Here is a 22,599-nt window from a genome sequence, read left to right as displayed (position 1 = left end):
AAAGTATGCGAGTACACCATATAACACCCAATGCAAGTTAATACACCATCAAGCACCCAAAATCAATTAAATTTATGAGCTTAATCTGCATTTTTAATTAAAACTTAATTCAAATCACAAATTTTATTTAATCCTTTAAATTCAAAGAATGTATTTATATTACATGATTTGTACCAAAAAAAATTACTAATTACTTGATTTTTTTTTTTATCTTGCAACTGTAATTAGTAACTCATTTTTATGTTACAATATTGGTGCTATATTCAACACACAAATACTGCCAATTTATTTTTATTTTCGGGAGTAGTTAGACATGTTTATTACAAAAAATTATATTGTAAAAGTGCATCATGTATTAGTCAAAATGAACTGTTTTAGTTAATTAGGATGAAAACAACATTAATTCTAGCATTATTAAAATTAAAAATTCATAAAATAATAAAAATAATAACACAGAAATCTGCCTTTTTAAAAATAAAATTGGCCTGAAAATAAAACCATAAAATCTCGTCTGTACCTGTACGACCTTATCAATCAGTTCAGAGTTTTTCAGCGTGTTAAGCAAGTTTTATTAGATTTCACCTATTCAATAAAATCGCAATAGACAGCTATGTATGATATTGCAAACCCAGCAAGATAGTGTCACAATTCAAATGATGCCATTTTTTTTTACTAACTACAGTTATGCCATTATTTTACTGGGTTGAGATACAACACAAATTTCTATAATAAAAGAGTGAACTTATTTCTATTTTTTTTTCTACCAATCATATTGCAACCGTTTTTGACTCTGGAAGAGGACCAGTTACTTAATTTTTTCATGTAGTTAGTAAAAAATGGCTTTTTCTTTAATTTACGACACTATTTTACCGAGTGAGCGAGTGGTTTCAAAAATCTTTACCAAATGTTTGTGTGTCTAAAAATTATTCTAAAAAACATGCATTTTAGTCCTTTACACTCTCCTAAAAATCAGTTGAAAAACTAAAAAGGGAAACAGAATCACTCATCTGCCATCAGTGTATTTTTAATGCTTTTCAGAAATAAACACCACTGGAATTTCTTGACCAGATTTTTAAAATGTGTCTGCTTCTGAAGCTATGCATGCCTTGTGTGTGCCCAGGTAGGCTGGGCCCTTAACAGGTACAGAACTTCTTATGTGTATGTTACAAAGTATTTTTCATTCATTTCATTACATAACAAATACACTCCATAGTATAGATATTCTCTAATCACAAGACCTCAGAATTTGTGGCTATAAGATCTGATTTCATTGAAACTGTTAAAAATAATTTAGAGCACAGATAGAAATTTTTTTTTAAAATATTACTTCCCATGTGTTCACCTAGGTCTGCATTAGAACGTTCACTGCTTAATAGATTTAATTGGTCTAATCTCCAAAAGGCTTAAAGCCCAACAACTGAGTAATCAATACGTCCGTGTGAAATTGGGCCAACAACTGACTAAAATCAACATTAAAACATTTAAAAAAAATTAATTTAAAAAAAAACATTTCATGTGTAAAAATCTGCATTACATGGATCCAACTAGGGTCCCACTATGAGTTGCTAATAGCACTGAGAAAATTTAATCTGTTGTTTGAACATTTTTCTATTTGGAATTTAATTTATTTTTAACTTCGCCACACCATCAACTTGTTTTAAAGTACTGAAAGTCCCACATCTATTTCAATCTACTTAGTGCACCTCTTATTTTATTATATCATTACAAATTTAATTGTGATAATGGCATCTAAGATGTATAGAAACAATTAATGTTATTCTTTAAAGGATGACTTTCCTTTTCTACAACTGTAAATTCAGCACCACTTATTCACTTTTTACTATACAATTTGTGCACTCTCCTTAAAACACTAACTTTAAAAACTGACCAGTAACTTTACTGATACAAAATAAAATAGGGTGTGTTTATTTTGATATTATATTTAAAAAGAATCAACACACGTAAAATAAATACACTCTGTATCACTTACAAAACTTTCTCTTAATATACATGCTATCAAAATCACTTTGAATTTATTCTTATCAACATATACTACAGAGCATCCAAGTGTAAAATGTAACTTTTATTTACAACATCATACAACTAACCCATAACTTCCTAACAAATTGCTTGATGTTAACAGTGTAAACACACAACAAGTGTTGTCAAAAATGTTCCTCTGAGTCATATCTGCACAGAGAATTATATAACACAAATTGTAAAGTTCCATATAAAGAAAGAATTACGAGCAGATGAGCACATCCAAGTGTTATTAAATTTAATGATATTGTTCACTACACTTGAATTATCAACGAGGTTGGTAGAAAAACTTTTCGGCATCCAAAGTCCGAGTTCCAGAAATAAGAAGATTATTTCTGTGGTCCTGTGGGAATGTCGTAGAATGAACAGGATCGTACGGATTGTTCCACCTGTGTGAGTCTGGGCTATAATTTCTGTGAGAACTGTGGTTGTGGAATGACTGAAAGCCTGGACTCGTGGCCAAAGCGAGTGGGCTCTGTCGGCTGACAGGCAGCTGAGGTCTGGGTTGCTGATGTCCAAATGAAGAAGCGTGAGTGTGCACACTGTTCGTCACAGACGGTGACAAACTAAGCGACACTGTTGCGTGTGAAGGTACTGGTGGTTCGAGGGACTGCTGGTAGCTTGGCACAGGAGCCACGTTGTTCGAAGCCACCGACTTCTTTAACAATGGCTCCGTGGTGGAACTTGAGGCCAACGAAGTTGCTGTCGGCTGAGGAATGATACCTTGACGATATGTCCACTCATCCTTGAACACCTGAACGGTAAGAACTGATACAAGGTTCGACAAGCGGTCCACGACATGAGCGAGGACCACCTGTTCGTTGGCGTCACGTCGCACGCGAACTTGTAAAGAACCAGCCTGCACAAAAAAAAAAATTTACACTCTCAGTCACAACCATTGTATTAATGTTCACAATCAAAAGTTTCATGCATAAAAAAATTGAAAATGTCATACCATTTTTCCAAAAGACAGCATCCAGAAATGTTCGTTTCTGAATTCAAGAACACCATCAATGGTCAGTGTCTCTCTAAGACACTTATCAAGCTGACTTACAATATGGGACGGTGTAGTCTGCAACATAGAAATAAACCACAAACTAAACAAGAAGGCTATAATAAATGCTTTAAACAGCATTATGTTCAAAAAGTTCCATAAACTTGCAAATCTCTATGCTTTGTATTCAGATATAAAAATTAATCCAGTGTGAGTCAAATAACCTGAACAAAGCACTATTAAATATGTTCTGGTAAATTATGTTTTGCAGCGCCAATTCCCCGGTCAGAGAGCTCTCCAATGGTCTTGACTAATATCTCTACACAGGATGCGATAAATATTGTCTCTCATTTTAGCACCTCAGCATCGCACATCCGTCTTTCTTTTACAGAAACTACTGTCTCACATTCTCTAAACGTCCCAAATGCAAAATGAAACACACACATAAAAACAATAGTCATAAAAAAACATTTAAATGAAAAAAATATTGAAAATCACACTTAACATAAATAACTTAGCCAGTAAAATGAAAATAAGTAAATACATAGTCAACAAGCTTTGAAAAATAAAACAATAAAATATTAAAATTACTTACAAGAATATTAGCAACGAAAAAATTAAAGTTTGAAAACGTTGAAGCTATATAACCGGCTGATACATATATTGCCTTGCTCACAAGCATCATGTCTTAAACATACTCTGCAAAGTTGGGGAGGGCAGGGGTCTTGCAATGTTACATAATAAACATCAGATAAAGAACTATAAGGCCTATCTTACTCTATATCTTATATATAAAATTCTCGTGTCACAGTTTTCGTTGCCATACTCCTCCGAAACGGCTTGACCTATTTTTATGAAATTTTGTATGCATATTCAGTAGGTCTGAGAATCGGCTACTATCTATTTTTCATACCCCTAAGTGATAAGGGTTGTCCACCTCTAACATTTTTTGTTTTATTTTTTGGACAAAATTTTATTATTTTATTATTTTATAATGTGGCATAAAAATATGCATACAACCCTAAATTTTCACCCTTCTATCACCAACCCCTAATTTTTAATAGAATTTTATATTTTTCAACCCCGTTCGATAGCTGATCAATTAACACTTGATCAACTTTCCCCGCCTACAGCGAGCTCATTACCTGGATTAACACATAGACCACATATTAATATGAAATTCCATCCCTAAGGGAGTGAAAAAGTGATAATTTCATTTTATAACAGAAAAAATCATAGGTCATAGATATACAAATAGTGAGTGAGTGTCATTTCTCTGTCTGCCACACAATCATACACATAAGTAGGTCTGGCAAATTCATATTTTTCTCCTTGGTGAGACCAGCCCGCTTAGTGGAGCTCGCAGCGGCTAGCAAAATAAAGGTGCTCATAACAGTTTAGTTCTTAACTTCGTCAATAGATAGAGTTAGTTGCCTTGAATTTTAAACGCATCATCGTTTTATGCGTTTGTCATGTCTTTAATTTTCGTTTGTTTGTGCCGTATGCATTCCTATACCATGCATCCGAATGCTATGAAATTTTGGTGAGTTGTTATGCGCATGCCCATGAAGGTTTCTGAGATGCTATAACTATTTTGCAATAGTTGGAGCACAAATCGTTTCAAAAAATGTATTTTTTTTTTTATATTATATAGCGGCACTTCGTCTGTTTTTGTTGTTTAAGTACGCATGCATGAGACAATTTATTTAAATATAAAAGAGAGACAGAGATAGAGTGATATATATAGTGAGATAGAGAGAGAGACAGAGATAAGTTGAGATAGAGCGAGGTATAGAGAATGAAATGGGTTAGATAAAGAGATACATAGATGTATAGAGCTATATAGAGATTTATATATAGAAGAGATAGAGATAGTGTGAGGTATATATGTAAATATGTAGATATAAAGAGATAAATAGTGATAGAGAGATACATAGATATATAAATATGTAGATAGAGATAAATATATGTTTAGAGAGATGGATATATGATTTGTATATGTCTAACTACTTCAAACATATTACAAAACAAAACTGAATGAGGCATTGCAATGCATGCCGAGCATTAGCTAGATAATGGAATCTTTTCAATATTAGTAATCTCTTATTTTTCAGCTTTTTTCTATAGTGCTTTATAGAGTCTAGACTACAAACAGACCACCAATTTTTAGATATATGTATACAGGTAAATAACTATACACTGGAAGAATAACGTCTGTCGGGATCTGAAAGTGATATAAATTATTTTGCACACTTGACATTCAAATTAAGAAGACAATTTACTAAATACATCTGATTTCGAAAAAGGTACCCTTCGCCCTGTGTTTAGCCCGGGCAACTCCGGGAACTGCAGCTAGAAATTCCCTAGAAATAATTTATATGGCAAAACAACGTTTGCCGGGTCAGCTAGTTATTTATAATATTCTCCAAGCCATAACATACAGAGTATAGTAGGAATAGGGGACAACTAAAAAAAGATTTCCCACTTCCCGATGTCAGCGGCATAGGGAAGGGGGAGAGAGGATGGTGCCCTAAGGGCACTGGAATCCTCTATTCTTCCCTGGGCACTACATTCTATTGGAGTGGCAGAATGTGTCATGATCGCCTCAAAAGAAATGGCTGACCAGTTGTGTACATGTGTGTAATGCACCATTATTTCAATATGACATTCAAATACCAGATTATCTATGATTAATTATTTTACAACAATTCAACACCCACAAAGACAGATTAAATCAAAATTGGATTTAGATTCAATACCTAAATGTACGTTAAATAAAATGGTTTAGAATAAATAAGAAACTTGAAATACCTAACAATTTTTGTAACAAAAAAATAATTAAATAATTAATCTACAAAAATCTGGCTCTGGGGTGAGGGTGGGTTATGTTGATATGGCCCACCGTGTGTCAAACCAAAACAGTTAGTGAACAAGCTACAGTAGTACTTCCACAAATAAAACACAGTAAAACAAATTGTCTTTCTCGTACCTGCAGGAGTATTTTTCCACTGTATACACTCATTGGCAACATCGTGGCACACATCATGGATGAAATGCACATTGCAGCTAGAGTGTCCACTATAAAATAGTTCCTGCAATCCAAGCACAAAGTGAATAAATTGATTACTGAATGCTGTTAAGTATCACATACAACAAAAAAACCACAAAATGAATACTAGAACCATGACCATTTAAAGGAAGGATAAATAATATTGGGACAATATCTATTAATATACTGCATGTAAAAAAAATTACTCATGAAATAAAAATACATGCTTATTTTAAATGCACAACAGCAAATCTCCATATTATCAAAAGTCACTAGGGATATCTTACACACAATTCAAATTAAATCTGAAATGTTAAGAGTACTGTGAGGTGGACTTGCACATGTGAAGTACAGCATCAATATAATTGTCATTATAATGTAAGAGAGAAGTTTGTCTAGTTAGTACATACACGGGAATTTTTTTTATAAGTGAAAAACCAAACAGTTATTTAAAAAGTGGTATCTACACCTCCAAAAGTGTCAGATTTCCTAAAACATGGTATATTGGTACACTAAATTAATACTCAGTCAACTAAGAATGAAGCTGCCAAAATATTTAAATTCATTCGAAAAGACCTCTAATGAGGCGTGTGTATAAAAAAATTCCAAATTAAAAAAATATACGTACTACTAAGTCAGATAGTTCTTTTCAAACAAGGCATCATAATTATTAGGCATTATGGCTTGATAAGAAGCACTTCCTACTTGTCATGTACATAAAAAAAACTACCGGCTAGGAAAAAAAATATTCAGATGTCACACGCTGTGGTAAACTGCCCTTAGCTCTGGAGTATACACTACTTAAGTTAGATAAAAAAACTTTCAATTTGATGCTTTTCTTATTCAAATACAATATGGATGTTGAAACCATTTAAATTTGTTATTCATGTAATTTAAAGCATAAAATGTCTTATAGGTACACATTTAACACCAAATCTTTAATTTGTGATAGTTGTAGCAGGATCTGAAAGATATCAATTAGCTTAAGTGACTGCCAAGTCAAGAAACAAATAAATGAATTAAGGGTCAATGTATTATCAACATCAAGGTTAATTAGGAATGGATGAGAAGTGAAATTATGAGATGGAGCATGCACTGGTGTGGTAAATAGGAGCACCCCAAGAAAACACATTGACTCACTGCAATATTGCCACATGTTTAACAAGTGGAATTTACAACTAAATTCTTTCTTAATAACTTGGTAAATTTCTTTTATATTGCGCAGGGAAAAAAAATCAAGATGTGAAATAGAATAAACTTTATTTTCTGAAATTGACTTGTGAATAATTTATTTAAAAATAATGAAAAGTTTAACATACAAATTTACATAATTTTTAACAACACAAGTATGAAGTGAACTGGCAAGACAATGGAACAGCATTCCAGGGAACCCGGATTCAAATCCGGGTTCTGCCATCCTTATTTTGGTTTTCCTGGGTTTCCTGATATCACTTCAAACCAAGCGTGACTCCGGGGGAGGGTGGAAAGCGAGGGGGCGAAAGCACCTCCTGAGCACCAATTTTTTAAATTTTTTATTTTATTTGTAGGATATGTTTATGTTAACATTAAATACTTTTAATTCACATGTTATATGTTTTTTTCATCAAAAGTTGTTTGAAACTATTAAATAACAGTATTTGAACCCATAAATTTGTAAATATTCCAAGCCTATCTCTGACTTATTTAGCCTCCTTTCACACCGAGCACACAGTGGGTGAGTGGTGCGTTAGGAAAACACAGAAGCCACACTGGACGCACCACTCCGCCACATTTCAAAATGCCAGTATTTCGAAGAAGAAAATGCATTGTTTGTGTTGTTGCTACAGTGAAATAAATGCAACAAATACACAAGATATTGGATATATCTGAATCTTTGTAGAGCAATAACATTATTTCTAACCTACACTTCTTTTTTTCTCTCTCTGAGTATTCCTTTGCGGGCATGAGCCAGATTGCAATTCCTTCCTGCACTTCGTTGAGGAAACTTGATTCTGCCATCACTTGAAGAAACAAGCTATACTGCAGGACGTGGCTTGATTGAAAACATTGTCAGCGTATGCACGACCCCAGGTGTGGCGCATTTCTCTTGGCACGCTTGCAGTGACCCAATCAAGGGAGTCTTAATGTCATGTTTTGCAACTGCGTCCTTTCTTTGTATGACAGCCCTTTCCAAAAAATTCCTGGAGCTGCCCCTGCTTCAAACAAATGCTCTGATTGTTCCTCTCTATACGCCATGGCCAATTACGAAACCCATCTTCCCCATTCTGTATTATTGTGTGTCAGTCTCTAATAACCTCTCTGTAGACAACGATTTAAGTATAAGCAATACAAAATATTTTTAGTAGGTACAGGGCCCATTTCGGAACACGGCTATGCCAGATCAGAAATTTTGCGTGAATAAGAAATTTCTATATACGTAGTTTTAACAGGAATACCTAAGTAAAATTAATATGCAGTACAGTGGTATACAAAACCGAAACTAAGGTGCTCTATAGAACGCAAAACTACAAATTTGTCTTCTTAAAAAAAATGCAAACAAGTAGCTCTGAAATGTGGATTGTAACCCACTGTAAACAAGAAACACTATACTGAAACGAAAACAGACAGTCACATTAAACATTGAGCAAACTAAAAATGCAGCCAGCACAGCAATGCAACCAGGTGGCAGAGGTCAACAGCTGGAATCCAACCGAAAATATCTGGACGTGAGTGTCTAGATTGGTGATGGATTAAAAGAATGCACCGACCATTAGCATGCCACTGCACTACCAGAGCAGTGAGAAACCTCTAGTCTCAACACAGAAGGATGGGTTTTGCAGAACACAAGCTGCAATCGTTTTACCTGAATTGTATGAGCAAGTCGGTGATGCACAGCGCCACGGCCCCTGCAGAGGCGATCAGCACCATGGGGTTTACTCTGGGGAGCAGCAAGGTGCTCAGCACCGGCAGCACAGAACACACGCTGGAACCAGAACTATACGTGATCAACTGCAACATCGCCCAACAGTGGCGATCCTCCCATTCCCATCATACCAACATGGAGGATTTACAGCTAACTATTTTTTTCAAACCAAACTTTTGTAATAAATACATACATAAATAGAATTGAAGTATAATACTAAAAACCAAACTAATAAAATATTTTGAGTTGTGTTATCCCTGGTGTTGAAGATTCCACCGTTCCGGTTCATTTCAACAAAATGTGCCACAATCTTTCAGCGTGATCTAAATTAATCTGAGAGAATTCTTTAATTGGATAAAAAAAATAGAGAAATAGAACTGTTGTTTAGTTGAACAGACATATTATGTTTAAGTAACTGTTACATCTATTGTATAATGTGGTAAAATTTTACCATTATAATGCATACATTCTTGTACACCTACAAGCATACAGAATGAACGTTTATTTATTTCTGCAAATTAGCACCAGTGTGCATACCATATAACATAAATACAACTAGAATTGCTCAAATTTATTCATCTTTGTAAAGCTAGTAACACTTAGACTGTGTTTAAATTGTTTTACTTGTACTAATGGATACTCAGAACTTTAATGGCTTGCTGTTTAATGATAGTAATTGTAATATTATATTTTTAGAATTTTATATGTCTTTCATGATATTAAGTTAACAGAAAACCATACATGATAGCTTCTTTGTGAGGTAACATTTCAAGGCTGCTATGGTTGTATTGTATGTTTGTATTTACATACAAACCATTTTTTTTTAAATATTAATTAATGAAAATTATTAGAATGGTTTAAGTACGGCTGATTGAAGGTGAATATGTAAGCCCATCCGTGAGTTTAAGTAATCAGCGATAATTTTAGATTTATATTGTTTGAATCTATGCTACATATATGAAATTTTAACAGCTTTAAGATATTTTATGTGAACTGCAATAATAAAAATATATAATTCTGAGGTTTAAGCTATACTGAGATATTTCTTTTGCAATTCCACTGAACACAAGCTCCATAAAAGTTTTGAAGTATTAATAAAAATATTGATATATGTATATACTTAATAACTGAACAATATTACATAATATCTCTGAAAACATGTTTACTAAGTTGCTTGACTTCTGGATTGTAGCCGCATGCAAGGCAAATACATCACCGACGTTTCGGTCGACATTGCAGTCGCCGTCATCAGGGTAGTGTTACATACTGAGGTTGTTATTTGCTTATTTGCTTAAGGCCCTGTGCCAGCAATCTGTTGAGTGCTGCCCAGAGACCCTTTGCAGTTTGTTGTGGAGTACCTAGTCCAATGGGCTTTTACCTCCTGCCTATGGGTTGTGTAAGCTAATGCTATCCTCACATAGAATCAAACCCGGATAGCCTTGGTGGCAGGCAAGCGATCAGACCACTCAGCCACCGTCGCCCAAACTAACTAAAAATCATTATGCACATATGAATTAAAATATTTCAAGTATGGAATTTAAGAGTTTTGTGTATTTATTTATGCTTTCTAAATTGTCAGATAGTTGAAGTCACCGCGAAATTATACTCATCAAAACATTGACCAGATTTTTCCTCCCTGAGATGGTAGAAGAAAATAATTGCAAATGTTGTAATAACCCATGTTGCCACCTTCCCCACACTAAAAATGATATTAATAATTTATCAGTTTTTCGTAATTAGAAATAATATTTAGTTAGGTTTCTTGGTATTATGTGCATAACAGCTGTTTGTTCTTTTAATGGGTATTTGTGTATCTGCAACATGTTTCATGAACATAATTTACATTTATTTAATGTTTCTGATGAGTTACTTTATTTTGATAAAGCAACTTTGCCAGTCACGTAAGAGTTAGAGAAGGACTGAGTTCTGTAAGCAAGGGAAAGACTCTGGATTGGGTTGAAGTGCTGTTGCCATGTGCCTGTGATTGGCTGGTTTCTAGATGGGTGATATTTGTGATGTGTTGTGGACAACCTGGTACAGTGTTGTAGTATGAAGATGGCGGCCATTGAGAGTTGTGGATTTTCATCAAGGATTAATATAAAGCACTGAAAATCAATAATTGTTCTCTAGAGACTTTATTTTCATCATTAATTATTCAGAGAAAACATCTTACAGAATTTGAACAGTATTTTATAAACCAAACTAATTTTTCAACAAGTAGTATGTGCAATCTAGACCAATTCTGAGCTAGCCAGAGGTCTTGGAGTGTTGCACTGTAAGTACAATATACTTGCTTACAGTAATATTTTATGAAGGACTGCTTGGTCACTGAGCAAATTCATAAAAATTTATCACATAATTGGATAAGATACCCTGACAATACCCATGAGCTTTTGCTAAACAAAACTTCACATGTCTTCAATTATATTTGCCACTTGTCTCTGGCTGACCTTTCTTCAAACAACCACAAAGCTGTTTGTCTTCATCCCATGAAGTATATTTTCTCAAGAATAGAATTAACAAAACCACACTAATGTAATCTGACAAAAACAAAAATTAAGGTACTACTGTATATAATTAGATACAATGCAACCAAGAAAAGGTGACTGAATATTGAAATATGTATGCACCACAAAGTACAACAATGACAATACACAAAAAACTAAAAATAAATATCATGATACTATATAAACAAAATCTCTCAGATTAAGTGAAAATAGGAATGCATACTTCTAGATATACAGTTTTGCCATAAAAAACCCCAAAAAAAAAAAGTCTGGTAAACTAAAAAATGTATCATGCTTGGTCCACATGTGACTCACCAACAAAGCATGTTGCAATCTAACAAGTGTCACACTCAGGCTAGAGTTCATTATACAAAAAGTCTAAGCTAAGGAAATATTTAGCAGTCTAGAACAAAAATAATAAAATATTTCTCTTTGCAGGGCTTCAGAAATTCACTCTCTTGGAGCCCGGGTGACTTACGTTTGGCTGATGTCAGACACATGCTCTTGAAGCCAACTCGATGAAGATGCTGCAATAACGTGGTCTAGTGCACTGTTCTTGCATCCGTACGTTACGACAACATGACACAGGAAGGCCAGGCCAGCACCGAACATCAAACGACCACTAGGTACAAGAAACACCACAACAATATATTAACAAAAAAAAATAGTTCCTGAAATAGATATTTTTAATCTTCTTCAAAATTTACCACTAGAGATGTTAGTTTTCTGTAAAAGAATTTTTGGGAAATTTTACTGGTTATTTAATGGAAAATTTTCAGAGTATTACTCACGCTGAAACACAAAAATAAAATTGATCAATGGTTTTATACAAACCAAAGCAAATAAACTATACAGCTTCTCTTTCTTTACAACGATATGGCTCACTTAACATTTAAAAGTAGGGTAGGACTCACGCTATCCTATACCAACTGATAGGAACATTAAATTGTTGTTTAAACATAACCTACTGATCTGCAAAAAGAAAATAATTATATAACATTTATAAACCTATCTTAAATTATCTAAATCTATGCTATTAATGGAAAAAAAGAAAACATTTTCCATAAAAAATACAGGATAAAAAATTTTCCTTTGAAAAATTTCCCACTTACATTTCTTCCTACCACATAGGGATAAAATTCTTTTTATTTTAAATTAATTAATTTTTCCAAAGGCAGCTGCTATCATTAAAAAATAAAAACAAAAAATTGTTACTTTTATAATTTGTACTGCGACTACAAACAATGCTTGGAAAACATATTCAATAAATATTATGTCACTAATTATCTCATATAATTTTGCCATTTCTGATGGTTTTGAACTTGAGACAATACTTGATGAAAACTGCTTCATAATATAGCCTGCTTATATTATACTTAAGTAATGGCACTGTAACAACGTAACTAAATTTTCAAACATGTATTTACTATATATGGATAGTTGTAGGCATGGGCGTAGATCCTGGGGGGCCAGGGGAGCCCGGGCCCCCCCTGGAATTAATGGGCCCCCCCTTGGGGGGGCCCACTTCATGATTTTAAAGTTAATGGTGTACACAACATATATATCAGATTATTATTTACAACGACGACAGACACTTTGACATGCTTTACATTCATACCTTCGAGTTCCGTAGTTATTTTCCCTTACCCCTTCTGCGAAAGCCATGGTATGGAGTTTTCCAGTGAGAACTTTGAAACCCTTAATTCCTAGAAACCGTTCATTCCAAAGGACGAAGCTAGGGTAAGGTTCCGTTAGCATTTCCTCCCCATTGTTACCCACACTACCTTGTGCTCTGAATCAACAGTATTATAGGTTTCAGGTAGTCTGTTTTTAAAGTGGTTTTGCTCTCGTGTGCGCCAGTCTTCTGCTTTCTTGGCAAACATAAACATGGATAAGTTCGTGACACGGAAGACACGGAAAACAGAATCTCACCTGGTAAGCTTGATTGTTTTATAAGTAGTGACTATTATTTAGGTTAATATATTTTATTCAAGTGATTATTTAATATTTTTTCCAGTAAATAAACAATAAATAACTAATCAAGCGGCATATTTTAACTAAATAATTCACTTCCAAAACACTGATTATACTAAATATAAGCCGAGAAATGTATGTAGTTTAATTAGCTGAAGGATAAATTTCATAGTTCTATCTCCGAGATTTTTCATTTGTATCATTAAGTTTTTTTTCTTTTTTACCTGGTTGATGCCTTTACAAAATAAAATATTCTTTAAGGGTTTTAATATGATTCGATCGTTCATTTGATGTTGATCCGTTTATTAGCTTTGGCGCTTTGGGTTTTTAGGGCGCATCAAAAACTGTGAACAAAGAATTTCACGAACAGCATTTGAATCGCAGTAATTATGTGATGTGGCATAAAAAAAACCGACAAAGTGCGAGTCTAACTCGCGCACGAAGGGTTCCGTACCATTATCTATAAAAACGGCAAAAAAAAAATCATGTCTGTTGTATGGGAGCCCCACTTAAATATTTATTTTATTCTGTTTTAGTATTTCTTGTTATAGCGGCAACAGAAATACATCATTTGTGAATTTTTTTTCTGTTTTCACGTTTGTTGTATGGGAGCCCCCCTTAAATATTTGTTTTATTTTAATTTAATCATTTATTTTTAAATTGAAATTAGAATAAACACTTTTGGAAAATGGTAATGTATCGGTGGGGTGTTATATATTTGCATTATATTCACGTATATTATTATTATTATTTTTTTCATGGATATTTTATGTACTTAGGTTAACAAATTATTCAAACATGTTTGAGAGATCACTGCTTATAGTCATGAATTAATAATTACTAAAACATTTTGCTCTGCTTTATTGTTAATATCACTTACGTAAAAATAAAGTGTATAACATACGAGCTTATCATCCAGAGAAGACTTTTTTCGGTTGACCTCTAGCGTAAAATTCTTAAACCACAGAATTCACGGGCCCCCCCTGGAAATCCTACAGATTTGCGCCCATGGTTGTAGGGTCCATGCCAATGTTTATTTTAATGTGAGGAGACCTAATGATGAGGAAGGAATAAAATTTCCCGCTACACCAATAATATCATCAAGAAAATAGTTCAACCAAATTCAAATGTAACAAAAAAAAGCATCAGTAAATATTAACCTACATATGCACATCAGGTTGGTCCAGTACAAGCCTTTTAACGCTCTCCTTGATGATGAATAGAGAACCAAGCTGTGCTAGCACAGTGCTGGCAAACACTGCCAGCACTTCAAACCTCTCGTAGCCGAACGTGAAGACAGCTGTACATTTCTGGTTTCCAACCCACACGGAAAGTATGCACGTAAGTAAACTGAAATTAAAAAAAAAATAAATAAATAAATAAACAAATATCCAGCTTAAAACTTAATCTGGACTCATAATGATCCATAGCGTCCATCCTTTTCCCATCCGTCCATCAATCTCGTGACCCAAGCCAATCAGAAGGCCCAAAAATTCCATCTGTCAATCAAGAGCTTCCCAAGCACCCAAGCTACAACTTTTGACGGACGGACGAAATTATGACCGCCAAATTGTTAGCCAGCAACCTTTATTATCTTAACAGGTTTTTTAAGCATATTTATCTAAATGCTTCATTTTTACAATTTTAACTTACGTTTGAACACATTTTAATGTTTGATATTTTATGCAAAAATTGACAGACACGTAGAAGTGTAATAAATTAAGTATGGTAAAACTAAAAATAAATAAATATCAGATCAAACAGAAATAGATTTAATTTATTTATAAGTGTTTAACTTTCATGATTGTCAATATAATCTACCCATACCTGTACAAGAGAAATTTTTACCACAATTTAAAACCGGAATTACAGTAGTCCATCGCCTCCATTCGTATGTCATCTGTTCATTGATCACGTAACCTGCAGCCAATCATATCACTCGAAAAATTCCATCTATCTGCCAAAAGCTCAGTAACTTAATACTTTTGACAGATGAATGGATAAAATTATAAATTCCAAATGGTTGCAAGGGTTTTGTGTGTCAAATTTTATTATATTAGAATTTTTTGAAATTTTTATAATTTTTTAGATACTAACAAAATAATCATAACTGACATGATTGTCAAACTAATCTAATTATTAAAGATACATTTTTTCCAAAATTTAAGTTTACTTAACAGTTGGCAGCATGTATAAGGGAAAATATTATGAGGGAAGAATGGAGTGTTGAATATTGCTCAGCAGCAACGGATGATGGACGGACAGGTAACAGATGGATGCGACGGGCTATTGTCATTTTGACAGCCTTCTAGTCTGTTGGCAGCATCAAAATGGAAAAGTACTATAGCGAACATAAATGTAATGTGAATAGCTCAGCTTGTTGGCGTACAGATGGCGGATGGACGGGTAATGGACAGATGCAACGGATCATTAAAAGTCTAGTTTAGATGTATGTACAAACATCGTGCATTCTAAAAATACAACTAAAGAAAAAAATTAAGAGCAATATTTTTTTTAAATCTCTAACCACTGATTTTAGCATTCAAGATTGCTTCAACATAATTTATAGTAAATTAATTTAAAAGTACAAAAAATTAGAACTTAAAATAAATTTACCATAAAATATAACCTGTGCAGCCACAGCATCACACAGTAGTAGCAACATGTAATATTTTTGTACCTCTAAAATAAATTTACTATAAATTATGTTGAAGCAAACTATGAAGCATACTATGAAATTTGCAGAGAAGATAAAAATAGTCATTAACTATGTCCACAAGTGTTTACTGATAAAAACACCAAAGCAATATTAACAAATTTAAAATATGTGAAACTACCAATTTTTAAAAATAAAAGCTTATAAATACATCTAATTACTTTTTAAACAGCACCACATAAAAGTTAAAAATTTGTGTGCAAATGGTTTACAAAATTTATCAGACACAAAAACTATTAATAAAGTACATTAAAAATCACATGAAAATACTTAAATGAAGTACAAGCACAATATTATGGAATGAACACAAGTTGGTTTGTACTGATGTTCAGAAATTATAATGCAACACATATACTGACCTCAACAGATTAAATCCAACTGTGTACGAGTATGCCTGCAGAGCTGAAAAAAAAATCAAAAGCAAAATATTATGCTACTTTAGACCTTCTGGCCCACATATCTAATGAAAGGTATCTAACATGACATAAATATATATATTTTTCTTTTTATATATATATATATATATATATTTTTTTTTCTGCAAGTTATTGCATTTTAAGTAAAAATTATTTTTTCATTAATACTTGAACAATTAAAATTTATAACTTATTTTAAATTGTTGTCAATTGAAATGCAGTAACTCACATAGGTACTCCAAAATACAGTGAAAGGTCATCATGCAGCATTCACTGGTTTGGCACATTCTGTAGTTCGGCACGCACCCATCCACTTGCGTTCAGATTTTCCCACGTGAATTCCGGCTGTTGATACTTGGTGGCCGTGCTGCCGGCATTTTTAGTTTGCCCAGAGTTATTTTTATTGTCAGTTTTAGTTTCAGTACAGTGTTTCCTGTTTCCTAGCGGGTTATATTTCACATTTTCACATTTGGTATGTTGATGTTTGATAATCCGGCAAAATCACTTATTTGGCATGGCCGCTGTCCCGAATGAGGCGGCAGCGGCAGTCCTAGACTTTGAGGGGCCCTGGGCCATGTAATTCTATGGGGGCAGAATATTTTGAAGAGGAAACTTACCGGAAGAAATGGGGTGGATTGGATAGCATCCATGTCCTCCACCAGAAAATTTAAAAAAAATTAACTCTGTCAAAAATAATTTTTTAAAGCTAATTTAAAACTTAAATATTGACAATGGTTTTGATAATATACATTAATAAATTTTTATATTCTTCCCCTGATAATTTATCCTTGAGCTAGTTTTATACCCAAGTTATTACAATCAAATTCCTGTGATATTGCAACTTTATACTATGCAGCAATAAAATCTTTTTAAAGTTTTTCTAACACAAAATCATGAATTGAAATAGGTACTGGCCAGAACTTTAAACTACAAGTTAATAACAATTTATTACCATAGATACTCTTTTTGATCGTAGAGCATACTTAGATTCTATTTTTGTATATAAATGATATAGTTCAAAGCTGAATTGTAAATAATTACTTGATAATACTAGTATCAGAAATCGCCAGTTTAATACTCATCCATGATTTGTAAATTAATTAATAATCATTTCATTTACTGTATAGATTAATTTCTAATTTTAATAAATCAGATAGAGATTTTATATTTAATTGTTTTCCTAACTTTTTTTTAACTTCTGCCATCAGCCTCTACTTGTTCATATATTATATTGCATTTTACATATTCCTCTTTGTTTTTTATGTTGTGTCTTGTATATATGTCAATGTCTTTGATAATGTATATGTGTTGTTTTGTAGTTGTGTATTTGTTTACTTTATGTAATAGTTGTTTCTGTGTATTTATGTCGTGCCCACCAAATATGTTTTCCAGCTGTCGGTGGGCATGTTACAAATGTAAATAAATAAACATTTTTAACAGAACACTAGCCAAACAGGGAAAATAAAAAAGGCAATGTGTCAGCGCTGGGACAGAATAGTCGCGGCACCCTGGGCAGTTGCCCGACTTGCCCGACCCTGGAACTGGCCCAGCGAGCTGGATTAAATACTTTTCCCCTTTAAGAACATACATTTTGGTTACAAATCTGATTTAAAATACTCTTAAATTCTTTGCTTATTTACTGGTGATAAATTAATTTATATCTGTGTTAGCCTTGTACATCTGTGTTAGCCATGAGATGTCTAACTTAGCCCTCAATACATAAATAACATCAAAATGTAAATTATTTTTCTTCCCTGGGAAGGAAATTAGAAATTTTTACTTGCTATTCCTTAAAAAATGATTGCAAAAATAATTTTCAGAAATTTTCTGTGAGGCACATATTTTTTACGGAATGCTCAAAGTGAGGTAACATGAATGACCAATAGTGATAAGTTTATAAAATATATTTTCAAATAACTGATAATATGCAACATAGATGAAATTATATCTAACACTGCAATGAGTTTGTAGATAGGTGAACTATATATATTATAACTGACTAACTTGTACATTGCAGAAAGACAGAAATATCTACCAAAGACTGTAGTATATAGAATTTAAGTTGCAACTTTTGAGTTAAGAGGAATAAAAGGGAGAGGGCGGAAAATATTTCAGTTTTTCTCCTTAAAACTTTACCTAACAAATTTATTCATATTTTGCAAAGACACCAATCAGCAATCCCATAAATGTAAAAAGGCACAAAACTTGTATTTAAAATTTTTAACAGAGTATTTAAAAGCTAAGAAAGTAATGTAGGATCCCACTCACCTAAACTTTGGGTACTTGAACACCACATCAACAGTAGTATAAACGATGCCAAGTTAAAAACCAACAGGAGGACTATGCATTTTGTTTGCCTCTGTCGTAATATTATTTTAATTTCATTTTTGAGCGTTGACAAAAATGATTCAGGCGAGGCATACTGCTACAACATAAATCAAACACAGCTAAATTATCATCAAAATAAAAAGGATATTAAAATATTAATAAAAACACACAATTATGGCATCTATCTTACCTCGGAAGCAAGTTCCTTTATAAGAGATACATTTTCTAGTGTCCAAGTTTCTGGAACAGTTACATGACAAATTACATTCCTACAAAGATTTAGTTAAATGAAAAATAAACTAGTTTAAATTAAGTTATGCAATTAGCACCTTGGCTAGTATTCAATAATATTACAGAAAAAAAAAGTAAGTTTAGAGTTTAGATTTGTGAAATGAAACCTCAACATTTAATCTTATGTTTTTTATAACACCATTATGAATAACAACAATTTTATAAAACTACATATTAAAACATACTATCATAATTGCTTTATACAACAACACCAATAGTTTCACATCTTATTACTGGCAATTAAGTACTTTTTTTGCCCTTCATCCTTCTTCTTACAAAATATTTTTAATAATAGTTTGTACTCTGGCATTTTTTTATTAATTTTACAAGCAATTTCTATTAAGTTTTTTTGACCAAACTTAAAAAAAAAAAGCCAGAACAATTTATTTTGGCATGACTGTCAGATCACTCTCGCCTGTGGAACAGGTTTGACTAACAACTACAGACACTGACTTCGCAAGTTGGTGGTTTTCTCTTAGCACTGTAGTTTCCCCACGCGATAGTCCGTATTTCGGCTTCTAACCCCTTCACCTTATACACTCCAGCCTGGCCTGGAGCCACGGTGGCCGAGGGGTCGGATGACTCCTCTCCCACAGGGGTCCACCTCTGATTTCTGCAAGTGGGAAACATGGGTTTTCTCAAGCTACAGTTGGCGCTCTTTACATTGGCATTCTTCGGTTCGGCACATTCTGTAATCTAGCCACCCGTGTACCGATATTTTCAGTCGAGTTCCTGTTTTCTGGTGGATTATATATCATGTTTTGCGGGTCAATCCAAGTCAAATCATCAAGGTGTCTACACCCCACAAACACAAATTGTCGTCTTTTTTTTTTTTTTTTTACAGCATCCATGTACAAATATAACTTGTATTTTTTTTTTTTGTATTTGCCAAATTCACTTCATTTTTCAGTAAAAACCTGGTTTTGATGTTATTAGTTAATATTAAGTCATGGAACTCGAAATTCTTACTTGAAATTTCACCAGGATTCCAAAAATCTGGTTAAAAATATTAAACCTTGTTTCCACACTTTAAAGTTGTCGCTCTTGAATTTTTTTTTCCTTCTGTACAGCCTTTTATGTATATGTTAATAAATTTTTCCTGGCTGAATCCTGTGAGGCTTAAAAGGGTCTCATTAGAAAGAGGAGGAAAATTAATATACCTAATAATATGAAATAATATTCATGGGCATTTAATGTTATGCGTGTATTTATAGTTCCCCGCTCCAAAACCCCCATATTCCCGTGCTTTCCTGTAAAAATGTAGGGGTGGTAATGATGCAAGCAACGCCATATTGGTGATGTAATTATTGTTATAATATCGCGATCTAGAATATTCCCGTTTTGGATACAAGCTTCTTTGTATTTAGGTAAAGTTGACCCTGATGGTCAGATAGGATGTTTTTGATGATTGCTATTTTTGTTTTCCCTGTAATAATATCAGTAAAAATTTAATCTATGATTGATTTTAACAAAAAGGTTTCTCAAGTTGGTTGTTTTACTAAAGCATTTAAACCCACAGAGTTTAAAATATTTACATTAATATGAACAAGTTGATTTGTTTCATTTAAGTATATATTTACATCACACAAAGAATTACCTGTGTATTTGTTTTGCACAGTGAATTAAACACAACTTCTAGTTTATGTAAGAAATAAGAAGCCTGACCACAAGGTGGTCTATAAATGAACAGTAATACAAGTTTAGTATTGGTTTTTACTTCCAATGATATTGGTTAAAATTATTACTCAGTTGAAGCTTTAAAACCCATCAATGGGGTCATAAGAAATAATGAGTGATAAGAATGGTACTTGGACAGGATTACTGGGTGGGAATATCAGTACCCCAAGGAAAACACACGGCAAATGGTAACATCCGTAACATATCTAACTTGAAAAAATCTTGGTTTGACCCCGGTGGAAATCAAACGCAAAAGGGCCTTCGTGTGAAACTAGTGATCTGATCACTCAACATTTCTGTAATTTCTAATCAATTTTGGGTGATTCTAAATAATAGTTCTTTTTCTAAAAAATACTTATTTAAAATTTCAAAATGCATTTCCTTCAACTGACAGAAATGATTTTCAATCATTCTCTAAAATCAATGGGATACTTCAAGTTGTTTACCATTTTAACAAATGGTTAGGATAATTTAAAACAAATCTATGAAATTGTAAGAATAGCAGATTGCGTTAAGTTAGCAATGTTTAAAATACTGTAACATAGTGGGGATAGTTGAAAACAAAAGTGGACCATTGGTTAGAATAGGTTAACTACCTTAATAATACCGTATAATGATTTCAACGGTTGCCTAGATATTACCCATTTAAAGTGAAGCTAACTTAATATAGCCAATTACCCTTATTATTTACTGTACTGTAGTTTTACCATACCTAAACAATAATTCACATGATTTCAAAGTACTTTTTTGTAGCTTAACTACCGATCACAAACTTATGTTCTAAAATAATTTTATTACCATACACATAACCTAAAAAAATATATTTTTTATTATTTTTTTATTTATTACTTTACAATGTTCCGGAGAGCATAGCTCTGTTTTGGAACTATAAAATAAGCCTTAATATCACAATTACCATCCCATCTTGCTTTTCCATTTATTTTCTTACTTATACTTAGCATTATACACAAATCACAAAAAAATAAATATACTTCACATATGTACTATAATAAATTTTTTCTTAACGTCAAATCATAGAACAATGGGCCATTAGAATAATCGAATAAGAACAACTATGAGTCACAGGTTGCACCATAGATTAAAGAGTAGTTCGTTACAAAATAATTTAGTAATTGTGGTTTAATTATTGTCTCAAAAATTAATGCTATCAGGGAAACTCATTGAATACGTTATTTCGTAGAAAACTCCATGTTTGCTGGCATGGAGGCCTGACAACAGTTTTGTTGGAAACTTCTAACGGAGTCTGTACGAAATTTTCCATCGTGTAGTACAGAATTCACAGAAGAATTGTCGTGTCCTGCATTTGGCCTCGGCCCCCTAGTGCGAGTGCTACATGCTCAGCCCTGAAACAAACATGGCTGCCCTGACACCGCAGGGTATTTTTTACCTAATCTCTATGCCTAAGCTAGTTATCCTGTAAGATGGTGATGCACCCGGCGCCAATAGATAACGCCTGCTGCAGAATGTAAATAAGTAGGATTCATTGTGTTATTACTCATGGAAGGAGCAGGTTTCCACTCGTGTTGGGAGCATTCCGAGAGTCAGAAATTAGCATATTATCAGGACAGTCAATGACATCTTATAGAACATGCTGCAAAGGCTAAATCTGTAAATATTGACTGTAATGATAATGTAACCGACTTGTATATAAGCTTGGTTGGTCGCTGCGGAGAGTGCCATGTAC

The 22,599-nt window shown here is 33.2% G+C and overlaps 1 protein-coding gene across 4 annotated transcripts; it reads right to left on the bottom strand.

The window, feature by feature from the left end:
- Positions 1 to 1,924: 1,924 nt before the first annotated feature.
- Positions 1,925 to 21,972, bottom strand: LOC134530458 (zinc transporter 6-like). 4 transcript variants are annotated; one of them, XM_063365282.1, is made up of 10 exons: positions 21,811 to 21,972; positions 19,117 to 19,166; positions 18,867 to 19,023; positions 16,542 to 16,584; positions 14,631 to 14,816; positions 11,971 to 12,114; positions 8,926 to 9,045; positions 6,024 to 6,126; positions 2,996 to 3,112; positions 1,925 to 2,899 (listed from the first exon to the last, which is right to left on the bottom strand). In XM_063365282.1, exons 1-10 carry the CDS (start codon positions 21,854 to 21,856, stop codon positions 2,309 to 2,311), a joined length of 1,557 nt encoding a protein of 518 aa, XP_063221352.1. In that variant the 5' UTR covers positions 21,857 to 21,972; the 3' UTR covers positions 1,925 to 2,308. The 4 variants fall into 4 exon arrangements, with proteins under 4 accessions (XP_063221352.1, XP_063221353.1, XP_063221355.1 ...); XM_063365283.1 differs by having other exon boundaries at positions 18,867 to 19,020; positions 21,811 to 21,963; XM_063365285.1 differs by having other exon boundaries at positions 1,925 to 3,112.
- Positions 21,973 to 22,599: the final 627 nt, after the last annotated feature.

Source organism: Bacillus rossius, chromosome 3 (assembly GCF_032445375.1).
Source record: "Bacillus rossius redtenbacheri isolate Brsri chromosome 3, Brsri_v3, whole genome shotgun sequence".
Classification (NCBI taxonomy): Eukaryota; Metazoa; Arthropoda; class Insecta; order Phasmatodea; family Bacillidae; genus Bacillus; species Bacillus rossius.
This window is presented reverse-complemented; position numbering and strand designations above follow the sequence as displayed.